This window comes from Vespa velutina, chromosome 2 (assembly GCF_912470025.1).
Source record: "Vespa velutina chromosome 2, iVesVel2.1, whole genome shotgun sequence".
Lineage (NCBI taxonomy): Eukaryota > Metazoa > Arthropoda > Insecta > Hymenoptera > Vespidae > Vespa > Vespa velutina.
Genome location: NC_062189.1, coordinates 5,808,897 through 5,833,349, shown reverse-complemented (window position 1 = coordinate 5,833,349; position 24,453 = coordinate 5,808,897). Strand labels below are relative to the sequence as shown.

The 24,453-nt window shown below is 31.4% G+C and overlaps 1 protein-coding gene across 5 annotated transcripts in view; it reads right to left on the bottom strand.

Moving 5' to 3' along the window:
- Window positions 1-2,621: 2,621 nt before the first annotated feature.
- Window positions 2,622-24,453, bottom strand: part of LOC124946698 (synaptosomal-associated protein 25-like) — a 30,234-nt gene continuing 8,402 nt past the window's right edge. For 2 of the 5 annotated variants that reach the window (XM_047487777.1, XM_047487780.1), the window contains exons 4-7: window positions 19,219-19,267; window positions 10,924-11,041; window positions 10,250-10,523; window positions 2,622-6,322 (exon numbers count right to left, since the gene is read on the bottom strand). In XM_047487777.1, the coding sequence (XP_047343733.1) occupies window positions 6,260-6,322; window positions 10,250-10,523; window positions 10,924-11,041; window positions 19,219-19,267 (504 nt within the window). In that variant the 3' untranslated portion in view covers window positions 2,622-6,259. Of the gene's footprint in view, window positions 6,323-7,787; window positions 7,923-10,249; window positions 10,524-10,923; window positions 11,042-13,406; window positions 13,456-15,493; window positions 15,543-19,218; window positions 19,268-24,453 lie in introns of those variants that run through there. The other 3 variants (XM_047487779.1, XM_047487781.1, XM_047487778.1) reach the window with 3 other exon arrangements.

Sequence of the window (24,453 nt, the reverse complement as noted above, 5' to 3'; positions counted from 1 at the left end):
TATACATACGTGTATATACGTATATATGTACATATTTGCAATATTCCACGTGCATTGGATCTCATCACGAAAGATAAGAGCTGTCATTTTTTATCATTTATCTCTCTCTCGCTCTCTCTCTCTCTCTCTCTCTCTCTCTCTCTCTTTCGCGCTCTCGCAAAATTCGTTGAAGTGTATCGTTAATTAGGAGGCAACCTAATTCGGACAAATTGCAAAACGATGTGCGATGGTTCGACTCGAGAGAGTAACATTAATCTTCGTATTTGTATTCGGTTTGTTTTCTTTTTTTTTCCTTTTTTTTTTTTATTTTTTATTTTTTTTATTTTTTATTTTTTATTTTTTTTTTTCCATTACATTTTTTTATCTTTTATTTTACAATCGCACTTCGTTCGACCTACTATTAATATAGGTTACCAAAAAGTCGGCACATAACATTCATTCTGATCATTTCGATACAAAGACAGTGATCTCTCTCGAGTAACCATATCTCTCTCTCTCTCTCTCTCTCTCTCTCTCTCTCTCTCTCTTTCCCTCTCTCTTCATTGACCTCATTTTACCCTCCATTCATCCTCTCTCGTGGACTCTTCACTCTCCTCTTTCATTTCGTTCCCTCATTCGTTCCTCTCCTAACACACACACACACATATACATAAACATTCTCTCTTTTTCTCTCTCCTCTCTCTCTCTCTCTCTCTCTCTCTCTCTCTCTCTCTCTCTCTCTCTCTTTCTTTTTTTCTCTGAATCTAACTCCTCTATCATTCTCTATCTACTCCTTTACTAATGTCTACCTGCGTTTTATCTATACATTTGTGAATAGGTATTTAAAAGTACGCGTTTTAAAGAACGCATTTATAATCACGTTAGTTCTCGCTATATAATATATAATATATTTATTCGCCTATCATCGGGTTGTGAGATGGATGTCCCGAAAATAGCGAACGCAAGGTATTTTTTTCATTTTTGTTTTTGTTTTAATTATGTATGTCTGTATATATGTATTGATTTTTTTTTTTTATGTGTCTTCTTTGTTAACTTTTTTTTTCTTTTTTTTTGTTCTTTTTCCATTTTTTGTTTGTTTTTTTTTTCTTCTGTTTTCTTAATCTCTCGTTTATAGGAGACGATAAAGATTTTATAACGACGAAGTTAATGGTACAATATAATCGTATAATAGATAATCAATAATCATAATAATAATATTGCTCGATCCCATATTTTTATTTTTTTATCGCTTTTATATCTCACTTCTTTTATATTAATCCATTATTTTTTAAGTTCTCATCACGTTCTTCGTTTTAATTACACGGTATCAACGACATTAACCGACGCTTTTGAATACATAATAACGATTCTCTAGAATTCAGGAGAGAGCTAAAAAGGGTCTCAGGAGAAAAAGGGACTCTTCACCGTATTATTTGTTTCTTTTTTTCTTTTCATTTTCGTTTCTTTTTTTTTTTCAAATCGCGCCCTCTCCACCTACGTACGTACGTGCGTGTATCTTATGTATTACATAATTACATATACAAGCAAGTACAATACACACATTACTCACGCACACGTATAAATATATTTTTATAGTCATATGCATATATGTATAGATATTTATATATGTATGTATATATATATGTATATACATATATATATATAATATATATACACGTAACAATACTTTTCATCATCGACATCGTCATCGTCATCGTTATCTCTATACCTCCTTCACCTATCGCTTTTTTTTTTTTTTTTTTTTTTTTTTTTTTTTTTTTTTTTTTTTTTATACTCGATTAACATAAGTCAGAATAATATTTGCTCCCTCTTTCTCTATCTCTTTCTTTATCTCTCCCGACGTACGCAGTATAACGAGATATATACCTCTAACGATCCTCGAGTCGTTCCTCTTTCCCTCCCGATTTCAATTTTTCTTCAGAACAGGCGTACACACACGCGCGTACATACACACTTATAAAACCAAGCGCAGTAACACGTTTCCATAATCGGGATCGCACACTTTTTTTTTTTTATTTTTTCTTATATCTTCTATTCTCTTTCAATTTTACAATTCTTTTTTTTTCTATTTTTTTTTGTTTTTCTTGTTTTTTTTTTTTTGATATTCTTTTTATTTTTATTTTTTTTTATTTTTTTAATTTTTTTTAATCAACTTTGATCGGTACACGTTCGTCCAGCGAAGCGTCCAAGGGTCGCGATCTTATTTGTTAGCCGACATATTTGAGTGGTAAAAAGCAAAAGTGCAATGGAAAGGTTTCATAAATATGTGTGTGTATGTACATATTTATGAAACCTTTCCATACATATATATATATATACATATATATATATATATATATATATATATATATATATATATGTATATGTATATGTATATGTATATATATGTATGTATATAACTCTCTCTCTCTCTCTCTCTCTCTCTCTCTCTCTCTCTCTCTCTCTCTCTCTCTCTCTCTCGTTCATCCTCTCACATTCGATCTCACATTCTCTCTCTCTCTCTCTCTCTCTCGCTCTCTTTCTCGCTTCGCCCTTTTCGCTCCATCTTTCTCTACGTTATTAGTTTGTGCCCAGCTCTGTAGGATAAATAATTTGGTTTTATTTTTCTCTCTCTCTCTCTCTCTCTCTCTCTCTCTCTCTCTCTCTCTTTTTCTTATTTCTTGTTTTTTGTTTGTTTTTTATTCTTTTAAGTTTTCTCTTGTTTTCTTTTTTGTTAATTTTGTATGTCCTCACTTCCTCTTTCCATTCCTCTCGATATCAGCTAATTATTGGAGTTATACCTTACTGTGACCCCGGCGCACTCATAAAGCGACGGGCGCATAAACTTTGGGGAAGGTGGAGAACAGCTAACCTCTACGACTTATGTTCGTGTTATATGTAGGATTAATTTTGTACTTATGTGTGCGTATGTCGTGTAAGTGTTCGTTACGTGCACATGTGTCGTGTGATTTTGTTAAGACGATTGAAAAAAGGGAGATTATATTTATCTACAAGTTTTATTCGGGACAACTCCTCGACGAACATGACGCGTTTTTCTCGTTTAGCTTATCAATCTTCATTTTCTTTTTTTATTTCATTTCTTCTCCTTCTTCTTCCTCCTCCTTCTCCTCCTTCTTCTCTTATTTTTCTTCCTCTTCCTCTTCCTCTTACGTTTCTTTGGCTACCTTTCTTTTCTTTTCTGCTTTGATATTTTTCTTCTAATCTTCGTAGGAAAATCTTTTGATTTTCCTCCTACTCCTCGCCTCCTTCTTCTCCTCCTCCTCCTCCTCATCTCCTCCGATTACTTTTCCCCTTTTTTTATTTTATCTATTTCTTCCTATTTGCGGTTACTCCCCCTTATCCCCACCCCCCTTTCCTCGCGCCTAACATCCTTTTTCTTGGTCGTATTTCCTCTCGATATTACGTATATACGCGTGCTCGTGTACATATGTGTTTGTATGTATGCGTGTGTATATATATATGTCTATGATTATGTAGATTTTCGTATATACGAAATATATAAATACATATAGTGAGAGAGAAAAATGTTTTCATGATGAAAATCGTCATGTACATACATAGATACGTAAATGCACATATACATATTGGGTGAGTCACCTAAGACTAGATCTTAAAATATCTTTATATCGATTTTGATGAGATATAAAAAGAATTTTTGACGTAAAGCAATTTTACTTAGAGCGAACAAATAAGTAAAAAGAGATAGTATTTTTTTTCTTTTTTTTTTTTTTTTTTTTTTTTTTTTTTTTTTTTCTTTACCTTTAAAGGTTTATATTTTCTTTCAATCGATACGATTTGCAATTCTTCTTTTTTGTTTTCTTAGAAATAGAAATTAATAATTAATAATGTTCTCTTTATTTTCCCTAATTCGTCGGATTCATTGTGTCCCTATAGATAAAAAGAAAAATCAAAATAATTAAGAATCATTTACGAAAAAAAATCTTAGATGACACATGCATATATGTATATGTATATATGTGTATATATATATATATATATATATATATATATTTCCGATACCAAATCGGGGTCACTTTAGGTGACGCAAAGTTTGAAATAAAATAAAAAAAAAAAAAAAAAAACAATGAAACAAGAAAAAAAGTAAAAAGAACAAAAAGTCACGAAACTCGAAAGACAAGATCGAACAAACGACGAATATATGAAAATTCGTCGATCCCTTTTCCTTTCTTTTTTTTTTTTTTTACGCTAATTATAAAAAAGGCCCAAATTTTATCTTTTCTCTCTCATTAGTCCATATCGTATTGCAATTATTATATATGTTTCTCTGGTCTTTTTTCTCTATCATTATATCGTTTCGCGTGTGTGTATATTCCATTATCACCTGTTGTTGACATTCTTTAACCCATTGGAGGAAGAAGAACTCAAAGCTCGAGTTCGTGCCGCACGTCTCTCGTTACGCGAGTCGTCCTTCTTTTTCCTTTCTTCCCTGTGTGTTTCTATTTCGTTTTTAAGGATTGTTGTTGTTGTTGTTGTTGTTGTTGTTGTTGTTGTTGTTGTTGTTGTTGTTGTTGTTGTTGTTGTTGTTGTTGTTGTTGTGTTCTTGTTGTTATTGTGTCTTTTCTTTTTTTTTTCTTTTCATTCTCTTTTATATTAATTGAATTTTCATATACAAGAGAGATAACGCATATCTCAATAGCGTCAAAAATCCAAGATCGCGCTCCCATTATAATAATAATAATAATAATAATAATAATAATAATAATAATAATAATAATAATAATAATAATAACAACAATAATAATAATAATAATAATAATAATAATAATAATAATAACAACAATGATAACAATAGCGATAATAAGGAAAATCTCGTACAATGCGGTCTCGATCTATGTAATTATTTATTATAATTGTTTTCTTTCCTTTTTTTCTCTTTTTTTTTCTTTGCTTTTTAATTAGCTTTGTACTCGTTAGAGGATCGTTGAGATAAGAAACTTGACTCTCGTATATTATTATTCTCGCTTATCTCTAACGCGCGTCGTGAGTCGCTTAAAATTTACAATTCTTCTCGGCGTCTACTAATCGCGGATTAGTTCCCGCTGAGAACTCTAATCAAGCGCCGTATATTTAAAGATTTAAAATATGACGCGATTTTAAAGTGTACGACGTGCTCTCGTTGGATAATTTTCACGAGCAAAGAAGATCCGTCGCGAAAAAGACTGTTTTTTTTTTTTCTAGTTAATTTCTCTTTCTATTTTGCTTATTATTTCGTTTGGTTTTTTTTTTTTTTTTTTTTTTTTTTTTTTTTTTTTTTTTTTTTTTTTTTTTTTTTTTTTTTTTTTTTTTTTTTTTTTTTTCAGCGACGTACGGTGATAAGGTGAACGTGAACGTATAACGTGAGTAACGTGTACGCGTGTGTGAGTTGCTTGTGTATATCACGTGTGTAGAGAGACACGATTAACGAAAAAAGAAGAAAAAAGATAGAAATCGGTTGAGTATAATATAAAAGGATAAATAAATAAATACCTTTTTTTTTTTTTATTAAAGATGGACGGGGATTGGCTAATCGATATGACAAACTGTTTAATGAATCAGTATATCAAATTGACGGTACATACAATAAGAGAATTGCTATAGTTTCTAATACACAGTTTGACTTAGGAAGCTTCCTTAAGTACGGAAAATTATGATGACAATGATGCCAAACGATATGTTTCACGCGTCTTATTATCGATAAGGAAAAATAATTCATTGGACGATACTACGAATATATGAGTAGACATTCTATTTCTTTTTTTTTTTTTTTCTTTTTCTTTTTCTTTAAATTAAAATAATAACTGCGTAAAGAAATAAGTAACATCAGGATAATTGAAAATACTGTTACGTGGCAAAGAATAAATACTAAGGAAAGAAGAAAAATGGACGAATTATCAAGTTTCGAAAATTAGAAATCAAAAGACCCATAATAAGTCTTGTTGATTAACAATTATTCTATGATATTGCTATCCATTCCATTTTGTTCGTCCCTTCGATGATGATATTCTTATCAGCGAATAATAATACAGATATATAGATTAAGAGGGTAATGAGTAAGTAAGAAAGGAAGAAAAAAGGTAAGCGTATACATATGTATGTATAGTGTAAATTGTAAGTATAATTGTGATGGTACTTGTCTTGGTGCTGATTTTTGTATTTTGTTGTTGTTGTTGTTGTTGTTGTTGTTGTTGTACATGATGATGGTATCAGTAATGCCGGTGGCCGAGACGGGGGTGCAGAGAGAGATGGTCGTGAGTGGTTTTTACTTGAGCAGCTGATGGGCTCGCTCGTTGGCCACTTGTATCCTTGTCTCGTTCGATTCGCCCTGCGTGTGAAAAAGATAGGAAAATAAACGGACGAAAAATTATAACGCGCGCGTCCATTTTTATCCATCGAAAATACAAAACGGATCCTTCCAAGAACTCCGAGCGATCATTTCTCTATCTCTCTCTATCTCTCTCGCTCTCTCTCTCTCTCTCTCTCCGCCTCATTTTTTTTAATTTTTTTCATCTTATTATATTTTTGCTTTCTTCATTTTTCTTTTTCTTTTTTTTATTTATTTATTTTTTCTTTTATCCGTCACTTCCTCGCGCGGTACAGAACGCGACATTTAACCAGATTATTTAAAAGAGAAAAAAAAATATATATTTTTCAATATAAATAGATCGTATATAGACGTAATAAAATATGTAGTTACGTGATGCGCGTTTATGAAATGTGCGACAAATTTCTTTATTTTTTACTTCTTCTTCTTCTCCTTTTTCTTTTTCCTTTTTTTCATTTTTAATTGTTTCATTTAATTATCGATCTTCTTATTGTTTTCTCAATTGGCACATCGTTACAACAAACGAACAATTAATCTATTACGAAGAAACTCGGAGATTAGTTAATACTATTCTCTTATATTTATGTATATCTATGAGAGAGATTATTAAATGATTAAATTCTCTATTAGAAAGTTTTTATGAACGCATTAATTTCGTACAATTTGATATTGTGCGGATGATCGAAAAATATCTAGATATAAAATTCAAAAAAGTTTTTTATAAGAATCACGCGAAGAACGACGAAGACGAAGACGAAGACAGAAAGGCTTCAAGAGAGTAACAATTCAAATTATTTTTTATTTTTATAATAAATTTCGTATGTTACGAAGAACCCGTTTATTTAGTTATTTTTTTCATTTCGATTAACAAAGTCAATTATCAAATTATTCATGTTCAATTCTCGTTCGAAAACAAATAGTCCTCAAACGAAAATAAAAAGATTATTCTAAACCCGATATTTTATGATCATATATTATATGTATCTACATATATATATATATATATATATATATATATATATATATATATATATATGTGTTTTTTTTAATTTCATGCACGTTCGACGATCGGATAACCGAATGAAAAGAGAAATTTATTGTAAACGAATATAAATGGAACTATGTTATATGTGGATAAGAGTAAAAGTAGAAGAAGAATTAGTATTAGTATATAGAAGATCGAGGAAATTATTGGACGAACGTGACGCTCTTTGATGATTTATTTACGAGGCGTTTATAATCAACGTGACGGCGAGAGAAGAAAAAAGGGGAGAGGAGTCGTATTGTTCGTACGTACAATATATTCTTTTTTCTTTTTTTCGTTTCTTTCTATTAACCTATCTTTTTTTTTTTGGATCATATTTTATATTGTTACTTTATATTGACGGGGTGGTGGGAAGAGGCTCGGAGGAGACAGATATATATATATATATATAATTTTATCATGTCTATATATATGTATATATATATATATATATTTCTTTTTTTGTGATATATGTATATACCCGGACAGTTGAGTACCACACATTCAACTTTTTTACTTGAGTAAGGCGTGCGCACGTTGATTCGCCACGGCTATCCTCGTTTCGTTCGACTCGCCCTGTGGATTACCAGTTTTCATTTTGGTTACACTAGCGTGTGTTTTTGTGCGTGTGTCGTGCGTATGCACGCGCTTGCGCGTGCTTGGATAAGGAATGGACTCTTGGATTAAGGGGTTAAAGATCACACAATGTGCATGGAAATTGGAAAGTGAGAGATTAAGAAAGCGAAGAAGAAAAGACAACTACGTTCAATATAACTAGGAGAATTATACAAAGCGAGTTTTGCAACGTTCGGCATGTTATAATCGTTTATAATGTTTATAAAAAAGTTTTTAAAATAAAAATAAAAAAATAAATAGTAATAATAGTAATAATAATAATAATAATAATAATAATAATAATAATAATAATAATAAAACAATATTTTTTTTTTTAATTCTTCATTTTCATTCATGATTTTTCATATCAAATTTTTAAAAAGAAAGAAAAAGTGTTTTTGAAAATTGATTTCAATAATCTGATTATAATTGAATCTTATTTTTTTTTTTTTTTCAAGCGCGTAAAAGCAGTTAATAAGAACTATCAGATAAATCGTGCGGTGCTAGTGCTCAAGCTCATATCAATGCTGATGAAAACGAGACGAAATAATTTTCTTTTCTTCTTTTCTTTTCTTTTGTTAAATTTTTTTATTGTTTCTTTCAAAAGAATTCATATTTTGCAATAGCTATACGTTTATCCAACAATCGTCTCACTTTTATCAAATTGGGATACTGGATCAAGAGTACTTCTATCAGCGATCTTTTTTTTTTTTGCGATAGTTATGAACATCAATAAGGGAGGAGGGAAGTTTAATCGACGTGAGAAAAGAAAGAAATGGATTCGTTAAAGAAAATTGCTACACTTTCCAAAGAAAATAAGTATCATATATTTTCGTAAGAAGAATTCTTTTTTGTTTTTTTTTTTTTTTTTTTTTCTTTTTCTCTAATCTCTCTTAAGAAATAATGAGTATTACGGTAAATTAATTACAGTTAACCGTATGCAACTAAATTTGTTCGCGTGTTGCAATTTTCTTCTTTGGTTATATAGTTTCACGTGATATGAGGACAAGTAGAAAGATAAATAGATAAGCAAGGAAAGAGAGAGAGGGAGATAGATAAATAGAGAGAGAAAGAGAGAGAAAAAGAGAGATAGAGAGAGAGAGAGAGAGAGAGAGAGAGAGAGAGAGAGAACATGTAAAGGACAACAACGAGATAATGGAATGGCAAAGGATAGGGAAATTACTTACCATCGTGCTCTTGATTTTTTTCAAATGATTTTTCTCTGGGAATATACAGGTACTAGGTGAATTTACGAATACTTTTTACGAACACACTTGAGAATGCACGATGTAAATTTTATTTTCTTTTTCTTCTTCTTTCTTTTTTTTTTTTTAATCTCATTTGTTTCTTTGTTTGCTTCTTCAAAGAATTTGATGAATAAGATAAAAGGAAATGTTAATTTATGCATTATTATAGAAAGAGTCACACACAAACACACACGCATTTTGTAGAAATCTTACTCGTATTTGTCTCGTATTTGTAAAATATAAAATATTGCTTGGAACTCGAATGGGTGGTTTCCTTTGAGCGGTCGAGCGAATTCCTTTTAATTTTTTCGTGCGATTTTAGAAAGCTTTCGTACGAATTTTAATCACATCACGGTTCTTATATTCTTTCTTTTTCGCATAGCATACGATTTAATGTATCTGATTTTCAAAAAGTACAAGATAAAATAATAAAAAAAAAAGAAGACTTATTGTCGATATAAAGAATAAATATAAACACACTTTTGTCGTACATGTAATGCTTTTTACGACAGAGTAATAAAGTAACCGTAAATTTGTACTCTTAAGTACGTAAATATTTCTTAAACTTAGACTTTTCTTTTTTGCATTATGAAATTTCGAAGAGACGACGACGAATACTATGCACTTTCTTTGAAATTACGTATCTCATAGGAAACATTAAGGAAAGATCAAAGGATCGAAGGAATGAGGGGGGGAAAAAAAATATCCATGGGAAAAGGTCAGAAAGGAAACGTTAAGAAAGCGAAAGCAACGACGAACGTGTGCATCGTTCCGGTGAACGCGTGCATCGTGAGAGATAGAAAAATTCGCACGTGAGATACGCTCCGTAAAATAAAATGAAATAAAATGAAATAAGATGAAATGATATAAAACAAAAGAAAAAAAAATTATATATATATATATATATATATATATATATATATTTATATATAATTAAAAAAAAAAGGAGGGTAAGGTAATATAAAAGTAAATAATAGAAAAAAGATCGTAAGAAGAAAAAGAGACGAAAGTAATGGTGATTAAGAGAAATACTCGTCCTACCTTCCGGTTGATCCTGTCGATTTGTCGATTTTGATTCTCGAGCTCGCTGCCCATATCGATAGCCATGTTTCTGAGATTCCCAATCATCGTCGATACCTGACCCATATTGTCTTCCATTTCGTTTTCACGCGCATCGTTCGTGATCTTAGCGATGTAGCCACCCTGAGGGCCGAGTCCATTGCGTTCATCCATCACGCGTTGAGGCTGATTATTAACGACCTTACCGTCGTCGTTACCCTTCCACGTTCCTTCGTCCTCTTTGAAACTTGCACTCCTGTTGTAAATGAAAAAAAAAGAAAAGAAAAGAATAAAATAAAATAAAATAAAATAAAAAAGAAAAATAAATAAATAAAAAAAAAGAAAAAAAAAAACAGAAAACAGAAAACACAAATACAATCGACACTTTTCGTAGAATTGATTTTCAAAATCGTGATTAACCATTCGAGATATTTTTTTACATAAATATAAAATATCAAGTGAAAATGATGAATAAATGAATAAACTAAAGAGGAACTTTTCTATTTTTTTTTTTTTATTTTTATTTTTTTATTTTTGTAATTTTTTTTTTTTTTTTTTTTTTTTTTTTTTTTAGGAACGAGAGAGACACGAAAATGGAATATAATAGGGAGAGAGAAAAAAAATAAAAAATGATTTATGTAATGTAACAGTCGTACTTGTTACACGGGAGAACGCAGAGACCGCAGCATTTTTCCATCCCGGTAAGATTCTTCTCTGCTTCTCGCATGTCCGCATTGATCTGGTCCATGCCCTCCTCGATTCGATCCAATTGCTCTGTTTCGTCGTACAAAAAGAATAATGTTATAGCGTACACGAAAATAAAATTTTTAGGCACACCGATTTTGAAGAAGGAGGGACGTGTGTCGCGCGTGTACCATATAATATAATATACAACATACAATACTTCTCTCTCTCTCCCTCCCTCTCTCTCTCTCTCTCTCTCTCTCTCTCTCTCTCTCTTACTCTTTTTCTTTTCTTCCTTCTCATTAATGTGTTAGAGGCGACTAATTAAAGTTTTACGCCGCTCCTTTTTCAAACGAGAGACTCTTTCCGTTCTCTCCGGAAACAAGCGCAGTCTTATGGAATTTCAAGAAACGAGGCTATACCGGCATTCATTGTAAAATAATTAAGAACTAAGTACAAAAGTAATTAAAAACTTAACGACGGAAATACGAGAAGTAGCCTCGTTTCTTATTCCAACTAGACGATTTTTATTCTACGAGAACGGTCTCGTTAGGGAGGATCATTCAATTTGAGAAGAAATTTAATAGAAAAAAAAAAGAAAAAAAAAAAAAAAAAATAAAGAAGAACCTTTAATCTAAGATAATGGATCAAATCTCGAGGATGTTCCCTTAAAGTACGTGACCGTTATCGATAAATAATATCATTCATGTTGAACGTTTGCAACGAAAGCGCTACGATATAATATGTATTTCAACAAAAATCTTATACTACTGAATATATATGTATATATATATATATATACTAATATATATATATATGTTCCTACGGTTCGAGTAATTGATTTTGTGATGTATATATAATATAAACATATAGTGGGAATATGTCAAATGGATTTGAGGCATTGGAATTGAGAGCTTGGTTAGAGTTTAAACGCAGAATTTCACGGATATGTGTACGACTCTCTGAAGATTCACGATATGTATAAATTATGGATATCTCGTCGGGCACGGGATAGTGTAACGATAAGTTTGTTTCGTTTCTTTCGCTTTTTCTTTTTCGTTTTTAGTTTCTTTTTCTTTTTTTTTTTTTTTTTGTTTTTAGAAAATTAGATCTATATATGTTCGTTCGATTTCGCAAATCTACACGAGCGCATAGTAGTAGTAGTAGTAGTAGTAGTAGTAGTAGTAGTAGTAGTAGTAGTAGTATTTCGAATTGTCGGAAGTAGAGTAGATAACAGTTGGGTGTCCCCCGTAAGCGCGAAGAAAAAAAAAATTAAGGTACAAAAATGGGGGCAGTAGGTAAGAGGGTGATATATATATATATATATAAAACAAGAAAGAAAGAAAGAAAGAAAAAAGAAATCATGTAAAAAGAACGTAAAGTCGGTCAGTGAAGGATTTTTATTTGAGGGAGATAAGAAAAATAGAGAAGGGAAAAGCCGGAGAGAGAAGTGGAAAGAAGAGAGGAGGAAAAGAGAAAATGTTTGTAGAATGAAAAGAGAGAGAGAGAGAGAGAGAGAGAGAGAGAGAGAGAGAGAGAAAGAAAGAGAAAGAGAGAGAAAGATTGATTGATAGAAAAGTAAAAAAAATCAAAGAACCTTGGAAATATTACAATGGCAGTGTTGTGAATGTGGCGGTGAGATTAGAAAATGTTTCGGGAACGGTTATATGTCGATGAACGTTTAAAAAACTCTTTTTTGTATTATTATTATTATTATTATTATTATTATTATTATTATTATTATTATTATTATTATTATTATTATTATTATTATTATTATTATTATTTCTAATTAATCATCCGAAGAGTATAGCATCGCGTTGGAGCTGCAATTTGAAGTTTATTCGCGACGTTGAACGTATGTTTGTTGTCCGATAGTGTGCGCATACATATATATCGATAATTAATTTACTTATTTCTTTTATTTAATTGATTTCTTCTTTTTCATCGTTTTCTGTCTCGCGCGATACACGTTATATGTATTTTCATTATCATCAACATCATCGTCATATTGTTATTATTATTATTATTATTATTATTATTATTATTATTATTATTATTATTATTATTATTATTATTATTATTATTATTAGTATTATTATTATTATTATTATTATTATTATTATTATTATTATTATTAGTATTATTAGTATTATTATTATTATTATTATTGTTATCGTTACTGTTGTTGTCGTTGTTATTATTATTATTACTATTATTATTTTTTTTTATTCATAGTATTATTATTATTATTTACAGATTGACTGACCGATTGAGTAAGAGTTGCGTACATATATATATATATATATATATATATATATATATATATATGTATATACAATATATATATATACAATATTAAACATCATATATATAGAAAAATTGAAGTACTTTTGGTCTCTGAGGCGTGTGTTTATAAAGGAATTAAGATTACGTCTACATTGAAATGGCTTACCGCCTTGCTCGTCCAGCATAACGAGAGTTTTCATCCCGACCTCGTGGCTCTAAACAGGCAACCGATCAATCAGCGGCGTGTTAACATTAAAGAAAAATTAACCGTCGACGCTCCCTCGCTTCGCTTCGCGGTCTCGTTTTCTTTCCCATATCGGTGAACACGCCGAGGGTGATTTAATACGGTGGTAAACGGGGTAGGAAACGGGGTGGGTGGAGGGAGGGATAAGAGATGCGGATAGAATGAGGAGAAGAAGAATGGAGAAATAAGCGTCGTGACAATGACACGCGTCTCGCGATGATCTTTTACGATGAATAGAACAAATTTTGTGAGCCTAATTTCGATAAAAATGCTATATACAATATTCGATGAATAAATATGATACTACTGTCGATATGAAATCCGATAAGAAGAGCCAATATATCGAGACTAAGATAGATAGATAGATAGATAGATAGATAGATAGATAGATAGATAGAGAGAGTGAGAGAGAAAGAAAAAGAGAAAGAGAGAGAGAAATAGAATGAAAGAGAGAGAGAGAGAAAGAGAGAGAAAGAAACACGCGCACGTAATCGACGAACGAGCGAGAGGGCGCATACGACGAATGTTTTGATCAGCATTAATTAATTCTAATACGCAATCATGGATGACAATTCTAAAGGTGTCGAGATAGATAATGTGAAACAGATAGAAAGATAGAAAGATAGATAGACAGATACATAGATAGATATACAGATAGATAGTCAGAGAGAAAGAGAAAGAGTGATAGATAGATAGATATATAGATAGATAGATAAAGAGAGAAACAGATATAGATTGATAAGAAGGATGATACGATCTAGGATTTACCAAAAGATTTAAGGTAAATCCGTTGATCCTTAGAAATGGATACATGGCTATCGAATTAAATAATGTCGACACTTGAAATTTAGTGACGTGAATATCGTCCAATTGAGCACGTTCGTTTCTATATTTTTAAGAATCAATCGTCGTGATTACCTTGAATGTTGAGTTTTTGCTTTGCAAGAAAAAAAAAAAAGAACAAATCTTGAAGTATCATTAATAATTGCAATATCACTCTTAATTGTTATTTTTATAACGACGAAAAATATTAATCCCGATCAATAGCCAGGCATCGAATGAAAATAAGTAATGAATGACGGCGGTCTTAGAAAGAATGGTAGAAATAGTGGGCGATGATTTCCTTTTCCTCTTTATTCTTTTTTTTTTTTTTTTTTATTATTTCTTTTTTTTTTTTAATTTTCATTTTTTCCTATGAGACTTCCTTGCAGATAGTAAGACTGAGCTGTAATTATTAGTGGATGTAATAAAAGGATGTATTACGCATGAGGGATAATGATTCAATAGACACAAGGATTAATGGAAAAAGACAGAGGTAGTAAAATGGAGATGATAATTAATCGGATAATTAATATCCAATTAGTTGATAAGTAATTACATATCACTGAGATAGACATATGATTGTAATCCGTTTACGTTCTTTGAGCTCTCTTCGATAGCTCGAAATTCGATTCGCCCTCCTGATGCAATAAAAAGAAGAGAATGAATAAAAAAGAAAAATTCATTTTTTCTTTTTCTTTTTTTTGTTTTGTTCTTTTTTCTCTTTTTTTCTTTTTCTTTTTTTTTTTCTTTTTTTTTTCTTTTTTTTTTTTTTTAAGAACGAAGGAAAGTCGTAAGTACTACGGATATTCTAATTGTAAAAGCATACTATAGTATATTCTTCTTACTGCATATATTCCTACGTTAATTAAAGGACGGGGATTATTAATTAGCTCGTCGCACGATATATTTTTTCTCGTAATAATCGTAACCATAATCAGGAACACAAAAGAAAATAAAAAAAGAAAAACGAAAGAGAGGGGAAAAAAAAATTAAAATTAGCAAAAGAAAAGAGACAACTTCGACGATTTTTCCTTTCACCTCTCATCCACATTATGTTTTTCTTTTTTTTTTTTTGGTCTCTCTATGTACATATAAAATTCCAAGTCTTCAATCCTCTTATCCCTTCTTTGATTTTTCATTTCGTTCAATTTAAAGAGAAGTTTTAATACTTGGTGATTACTGCTTACCGCCTTGGTGGTCTAACATCATCAGTGTGTTCGCTGCGACATCCTCGCTCTATGATGGGGTCGAAAGGGCCCACACGTTAACGGAAATGAAAGATCTTTGAGTGATTCGTGTGAATAACTGGAAAATTATACAAAACAAGAAAACACCGCGTGCACGTCCTGTCAATGGCTATTATATATTAACAAAAGAAAAAAGAAGAAAAGAAAAAGAAAATTAGAAAAAAAAAAAAAAAAAAAAAAAAAAAACAAAGCTATTGTGGACTATAATGATCGATAGTTCGTATAAACTAAATTAATGATGATACAAATTGTATAAAATAAAAATAAAAGCCAAATGAGAAAAGAAATCTTAAGACAAGACGTATCACGCTGCTGTAAAAAAAAAAGAAAAAGAAAGAAATTTCGCAACAAAAAGAATATATATATATATATATATATAACGTGTAAAAGAATATTTCGAGCAAGATGGTCATCTAGAAATAATTCACAAATTAAACGAATAGTCACTATCGTTTATTAATATATTAAATGTTGTCATATAATTAACATACCGACATTGGACCATCTTGTTCGACAAAATTATAATAATAATATATCGAAAGAAGATAATGGAAAATCAATTGTAAGTAAAATTGTATAAACAATAATAATAAATATGATAATGAGTCGATGATGAAGATGATGAATGCGAGTATCTGATATTATGAACGTAATAAATAAGATACACATAAACCGAGCAAAAAAAAAAGAAAAAAATGTGAAAAATCGATACGAATCGCGATTGGCCGATGCTTTTCATTGATTATTCAGAAATATTCTTTAACGGTGCACCGTGACGATCTATCTAATCGCGATTGCAATAAATCGTTCTAATCGCTTACAACGTGCCACCATATATGCTTTCGCTTCTTATAATGCAAAACACGGACTTGAACTAATACCTACGTGATAAGACAACGGTTGACAATAGTACGTTTGAGATGCAGAGGTTCAACCAAGGAGTGAAAAAAAAAGTAAAAGAATAAATATATATTATATATATAATATTATATATATATAAAATATATAATAGATATTATATACGACAGAGACAGACATCTACCTCTAAGACGTGTACGAAGTATGTAAATACGGTTTCGGGGGTTTTACACTAAATAAACGTAATATATGTATACATATACATATACATACACATATACATATACATATACATATACATATATATATATATATACATACGAATATATAGGCTTGTAAATATATTATACGTATACATATATATATATAGAGATATAATATACGTAGGTATTACACGTTGACTCAAAGCGACACAGCTAAAAGCTTTCGTGTGAGGCTACAGAGAGTATATATATATAAGTACACAATCCAAAGAAGAACATGTGTAGTATTTGTGAAAAGTAAAAAAGACAGGGGAAATTTAATAATACATACGTATGCGCCTGCAAGATATATGCATACACATATACGATTACACTATATATATATATATATATATATATATATATATATATATATATACACATATATATATCGCACGCTTCATGTTATTTATTATTTGTGCGGGCATAGAGTACTAAAGAGAAAAGCGCGAGGAAAATTTCAAGGACAAAACTTGGACGAGGTTGATCCTTGGTCTATGGTCTTTACATCAGACATTCTCTTTTTTTTTCGTTTGAACGAGCGAACTTTTCGTAGAAAAAAAAAAAAAAAAAAAAAAAAGAAAAAAAAAGAGAAAGGAAAGAAACGAAACTTCAAAGAAATTTTCTTTTTTAAATAAAGAAACAAAAAGGCAAAGAATAAAAAGAAAATAAATGAGGAGAAACATATAGACGGAGGAAGGCAACAAGTGAAAAGTTCATATTGTTTTCCCGATCAATGAGGGCTGGACGAAGAAAAAAAGAAAACAAGAGAAACAGATAGAGAGATAAAGCTGGAAGGTTTTAAATACTGAAAAACGGGATAATCATTTGTTCTTTTTTTGTTTTTTTTTTTTTTTTTTATGTATATATATAGATACCAATATTGGCAATAGCAGCAGCAGCAGCGATAGCAGCAGCGGATGCTAATAAATACTGAGATAGACCACTGATGCTAATTGTTAGTTGGTGTCGTCATCGATTTAGAATAATTAATCATTACTACTGATTAATTAGGTTTATTCTGGCAGTGTCGTAGTGTGTCATGAATGGTAGATTGTTATTAACATTAGTAACAGTAGTTTATATAGTTAGTGATTAGGCGGTGTTAAAAGGGTATGCTTTAGTAAATATACAAAAGAGGTGGGGGGGGCAGTCTGGCTGGGGCCAAGAAGTGATTAAATGGAAAAGGAACGTAAGTATTAAAATAGAAAAAAAGAAAAAAAAAGAAAAAAAAAAGTACCAACTACTTGCAATAGAGATAAGAGTATTAATAAATATATAGTCTATATGTATAACGAAAAAACCTGTTTAGTGGCAGTTGGCTGTTCGTTTATCGTTGAATCGAGTTTCGGGATCGTATTCTGATAATAAAAAAAATGAAAATATTTTCTCATAGAAAAAAGAAGAGAAAAAATATCTTACCGATTTGTCCAGCTCTCTTAACCTTACCGCTCATAAATATATAGTGTAAATGGAAAAAACGAGACTAGAGAAAATTATAAAAAAAAAAAAAAAAAAAAAAAAAAAGAAAAAAAAAATACAGAGAACAATTAATATGAACCGATTGTTCGTGCGGGACATTGACAACAACAGGTTACTCGTAAAAAATAAAGTACTGCTCTTACTTCACATCTAACATATTTTCAATGACGAAAAAAAATAATATTGATAACAACAACAGCAATAATAACAATAATAATAATAATATTAATAATAATAATAATAATAATAATAATAGAAATAGAAATAGTAATAATAATTAGAATAGTGTAATATAAATCGTGTTACGACTACATTATCGAATGAGCGCGAGACCAAAGAAATTCTGCGTATTCGTTGTCTCCATGTTCTACAGCTGGTCGTACTTTTACTTTTTGGATTTATTCCAGATACAGGGATGAAGGGGGGAGAGGCCGGATTGCGGGTTCGTCATAACGAACAAATCTCGCGAAATAAGTAAATATCACGAAAGAAAGAAAGAAAAAGAGAGAGAGAGAAAAACAGAGAGAGAGAGAGAGAGAGAGAGAGAGAGAGAGAGAAAAAGAAATAGAACTATTAAGATTAATAGTAGTAATTCTTCTCCCTCATTCAGCCACCCTCTTCCCCTTTTCTCGATTATTTCGACGTGTTTATTCTCATGAAGATTTCTTATCTCTTTTTCTTTCTCGTTTAACGTTAAAAATTACTTTTATAAGAGAAAGAGAAATAGATTAGTAAATATATAAATATGTACATTGATATATATATATATATATATATATATATATATATATTTATATATTTATGTTAGAGGAAAAAGACAGAGAAGATAGAAAAATAGAGATAGAGTGGGAGAAAGAAAGTGAAAGATAGAAAGACAGAGACAGAGACAGAAATAGAGAGAGAGAGAGAGAGAGAGAGAGAGAGAGAGAGAGAGAGAGAGAGAGAGAGAGAGTGAAAAAAAAAAAGAAATAGAAAAAGATAGAGATAATTAAGTAGATGCTTGTGTGTAAGTTTCGTTGTAAGTTTCGTGTAGATATATATGAGTTTATCTTGACTTAATTGCTAAAAAGCGATTCCACTCACCTCCCTGGTCATCGAGCGCGACCAGAGTGCGGATGCCAGCCTCCTTGCTCTACGACAGACAGAGGCAGCACAACACAGACAACCACCACCAGTGTTAGTGAATTGTTTTTAGTAGTAGTAACAGTAGTAGTAGTAGTAATTGTAGCCCTAGTAGTAACAGTAGTAGTAGCTGTTGTATCCGTATTAGTAACAGTAGTAAGTAGTTCCCGTCGCAGTAACAGTAGTAGTAATAGTAATAGTAGCAGTAGTAATAGTAATATTAGTAATAGTAGCAGTAGCAGTAGCAGTAATAATAAATAGTAGAAGTTGTAATAGTAGTAGTAATAGTAGTGGTAGTAGTAGTAGCAGTAGCAGTAGTAGTAAGTATACAGTAGTAGTAATATTAGTAGTAGTATTTTTTCAGCGATATACAGCGTAGGATATCGGGAAATATATATATATATATATTGTATGTAAATATATATACGTAGAAAAAAGATACGGAGGATGTAACATAGAAGTAAATGGACAAACGAGCGGAAAAGATGGACGATCGTAATAAAAAAAAAATCCGGGCGTATAGAAATAGGTGTTTGGTTATTGAGAGGTGATTGGGGGGGGGGGGGGAAGTGGGTGTGGGTGATGGGGGTGTTGGATCTTACGCGTACCAATAGATTCTTTTTACGAGTAGTGAGGGTAGAGTACAATCTTTCTTATTGTTTTCCATTTTTTTTGTGTCCGTTTTCTTCGTGCGGTCTTGTTAAAAAAATAATCTCGGCCTGCGTTGACAAAACACGAAATGTTGTCGCTTCTGACGCGTTTACGGTGGCGAATCTGCCTGTGAATTTTAGTTTATTTTACTTCTTTTTTTTTTTTGTTTTTTTGTTTTTTTTTTTATATATCTTTTTTTCAACAAAGCGAGAGAGATATATATATGTATATATTTATATATATATATATATTATATATATATAGAAAGAAAGAGAGAGATAGAGAGAGGTAGTCGAGTTAAATGGACAGACAGATATAGACGACAGACAGGCAGACAGACAGATAAGTCAGGCAGACAGGCAGGCAGGCAATAAGAGTATAGGGTCCAGAGAGTATATATATATATATATATATATATATATATATATATAATATATGGCGATATATATATATATATACGTGTGTGTATGAATCTCATATTATATATTAAGATATATATATATATTTTTTTGTATGTATATATCAGACTTGTTATTATTAGCTGTAGATGTTCTTGATGTTGTTACCGGTCGTGACGATATTGTTGTTGTTGTTGTTGTTGTTGTTGTTGTTATTGTTGTTGATGTTGTTGTAGTTGTAGTTGTAGTTGTTGATGTTGTTGTACTTGTACTTGTTCCTGTTGCTGTTACTGTCGTCGCCGTTGTTTCTTTCTTTTTTTTTGCTTGTGTACTTTATTCTTTGTTGATTTTGTTTTTGTTTAATATTTGTTTGCAGACCGTAACATTCCATATCCAATGAAAAATCGTTTAGAATCATTCGCGCCGAATTGTCACGATGCGACATCTCATAAGGATAACGCGTTTTCATTTTCTAATTTATTTTTATGTATTTATTTATTTTTTTCCCCCAATTCCCGTAAAATCCACGTATGTTAGAAACGCGATTAAAGCAACCCTAATCATGTTTTATAGATTAGCTTCTCCCTCTATTTTATTGTTGTTTTGTTTGTTTGTTTGTTTGTCACACTTTTTCCGTTTCTCCCTTAGCTCGATTAATTTTTCTTCGAGGGAACTACGAAAGATTATATCCCTCTCGCTCTCTCATTTCTTCACGATTGTGAAAGAAGAGGGTGGCGTAGTTATGTGTATGAATGTACGTGGGCGTGTATATATATATATATATATACACCCTTTTCTGTTCCAGTATGCGTTTTTTTCCAAGCGCCCGTATATATGTGCGTGTGTGTGTGTGAGAGAGAGAAAGAGAGAGAGAGAGAGGAAGAGAGAAAAAGACACCAGAAAGAGGAGAGAAAAAACCGAACCGAAGAAACAAAGTAAAAAAAAGAAATAAGTTTAAGAACATGGAATGAAAGGAAGTGGGAGAAGAGTTTAAGAAATATTGCCGAAGAGAAATGACGAGTGCAGTTCCATCGAAGATAAAATTAGCCCGTTCGTTGAGAACACCCAAACAAAATGCAAAGTAATAGGTATACACACACACACATAAATTCATATGGACCACGGGACAGGGTTCCTTTTTCTTTTTCTTTTTTTTTTTTTTTTTTTTTTTTTTTCTTTTTTTTTATAAAAAGGAGAAGAATTTGGTAATAGGGTAGCAAGAGGGTGGCTTAGGTAGAAAGAAGATCGATGCGCTTGAAATCGTCGAGTGAGCGTGGGATGAAAAAGAGAAGTGAATGAACCAGCTAGCGATGGATCGAAGCAAATCCCCTGTTCAAACGGGGCTTCCACACTAACGGGGTTGAGAGTTAGGGGTGGTGAGGGTATGTAATGCATGACTCGAAGCTTATGCATTCTCGACTTACGATATCATCAACTCCCCGAATATTTCCAAAGTTCCCTTCGCGATATTAGCTGCATTTTTATTATCTTTACACCCATCCATTGTTTTCTTCTTTGGTTTCGTGCAAGAATGAATTTCATTGTTTTTATTTTCGTGCGAGATGAAAATAAAGATGGGAAAGGGGGGGATGAAAAAGAAATCCAAAATTAATGACAATAATAATGATACAATTAATAGTAACGAAAATATTTTCTTCTGCATATTAATGCGATAATTATTTTATACGTTCCCTTTTTCGTCACGAGGTGTGAAGCGTGCGTATTTCTTGACTTTTCGTTCTATTTCTTTTTTTTTTTTTCAGTGCATCAAATGTGCATGGTATGGAAGAAATAAAAGAAGATAGTGGAAAATGTAAGCAATGGATCCGGCTAAAGAAGATACATACATACAATAATGCAATTCGCCCGTGTATCTTTAGCCGGATTATCGCGATAAAATCAATTATGACGGGTGGTTATCTTTGTTTTATTTTAAAATGGCATTTCACTTATTTCAATAATTATTATTTTCTTCTTTTAGATATTTCCGAATGTGAAAACCACCCGCGTTCGAAAGTGATCGCAACGAATCGATAAATCCCTCGATGGATTTTTCATTTCGTTTACGCTGTTGAAATCTGTGTGAACGTGATACTATATATATATACATATATATATATATATATATATATATATATATATATATATATATATATATATGGGATAGATTTGTTCATGAAACGTGAGACGAAAAAAAAGAAGTCCGAAGAAATTGAAAGTACGTGTTGACATTGACAAGTGTCACTTGAAAAGATCTAACTCCTCTTTTGTCTGGTTTTCTCTTTTTTTTTTTTTCTTCGGACGATCTATTTCGACTAATAAACAATCTAAATCCCATGGATATGTCAAACTGGAATTTAGAAAATGATTCCTTTCGTTCGTTATAAGAGAACAATGGTACGATGCATTGAGAAGGGAGTATAGTGGATAGGCTTGCAAGAGAGAGAAAGAGAGAAAGAGAAAGACGGGGGGAGGGGGACAGGCAAACACTCAGGCAGCCAGGCAGCGAAGACAGACAGGCAGAGTAAAGTCGATAGAAAAAACAAAATTTTTTTCTAACAATGTCAATTGTAAATAACTCGAGAACGTCGATAAAAAATTTTTAATTTTGAAATACCGCAATTCCTTTTCTATACGTCTGATATATATATATATATAAATTACAATTTCTATATATATATATAAAAATTGTAGGAAGAATTGAGGACAACTCATTCCGTTTGTCAAATACTTATCGAGGAGCAAAAGTACAATAGAAAAAAGAGACGTTCTCGTTCGATAGAAGAGATCTTTATGTCAAGTATGCTCCAGAGATCGATCAATTTCGATTTTCGTTTTGTCTGATGTGACTTTACCAAGGCAGGCGGGCGGGCGGGCGGTCACATGGGCATAAGCAGGCATGTATGTATAATAGTTATTTGCCGGTCAGGCAAGCAGACACACGCGGCCACACAATCGTACACGTGAATACACGCTTATAAGATACAGTTATATAGATATAGATATATAGATATTTACGCATTCTGCAACGGACAATCTATCGAGAGGCCCGGTTACAGCCACATATAATAACATATATTTGGGTTGCCAGCGACACCTCTACTTTTTCTTTTCTTTTTTCTTTCCTGTTTTTTTTTTCTTTTTTTTTTTTTTTCTTATTTTTTTTTTCTCCTTTTCCTTTCGAATTTTCATTTCTGTCCTTTTATATTTCATAAATATTCGACCGTGTACGTCTTTTCCGTCCGAACTTTAAAGAAAATGTCGATTGATTAAATACGTGAGATATCGGATTAAAAGACGAAAGAAATATTCGGCATACGTTTTTAAATGACGCGTTCTTTTTCTTACGCGCGCGCGCGCGCACATGCGATAATCATACATACACACACATACAGACGCGTGCACACACACATACCGTCGTATCCACGACGAACCATCTTCCTCTTTAATTTACTCGTCGTACGTTCTTCCTTTTCTTTTCTTTTCCTTTCTTCTCTTTTCTTTTCTTTTCTTATCATGTTGTTATTTTCTGTTCATTTTCTTGTTCGTTCTTATTTCATTCCGTTTCGTGTTCTTTCTAGCGTGTCTAAGAGTTCATACGTCTCACTTGCGACGTGTATCAAGAGTTTACCTTGTTCTCTGAAACGACGATGAGTTCGTCTGTTGACATGCGATGTCCATCATAAGAAAAATCAGAAAATCCTTGTTTTCCTTCGTCTCTAGCGACTTTTAAATTGAACAATATCGACATTCGATTTTACGTCATTTTGGCCGATCAACGTCTTTAATGAACCAATGATATATATCTTATATATATATATATATATATATATATATATATATATATATAAAGATATATATATCGATCGGATAAGAACTAGGATAAAAGATAACTTCAACTAAAATCAATTGACATAGAAAGAAAAAAAAAAAAAAAGAAAAGTGAAGGAAATCCGAATCGTACCGATTTCTTCTTCGAGCCCTACGTGACCTATAAGAAAATCTACATCTAAACTCTCGATATGATTTTATATCGGTCGTGGTATAAAACCATTTTCATTTCTACGATTCGTCTCGACTTAGTAAAGATAAAAGAAATGATTTAAAGCCAAATCGTGTCAACTTGTTTAATTCGGCGTAAGATAAT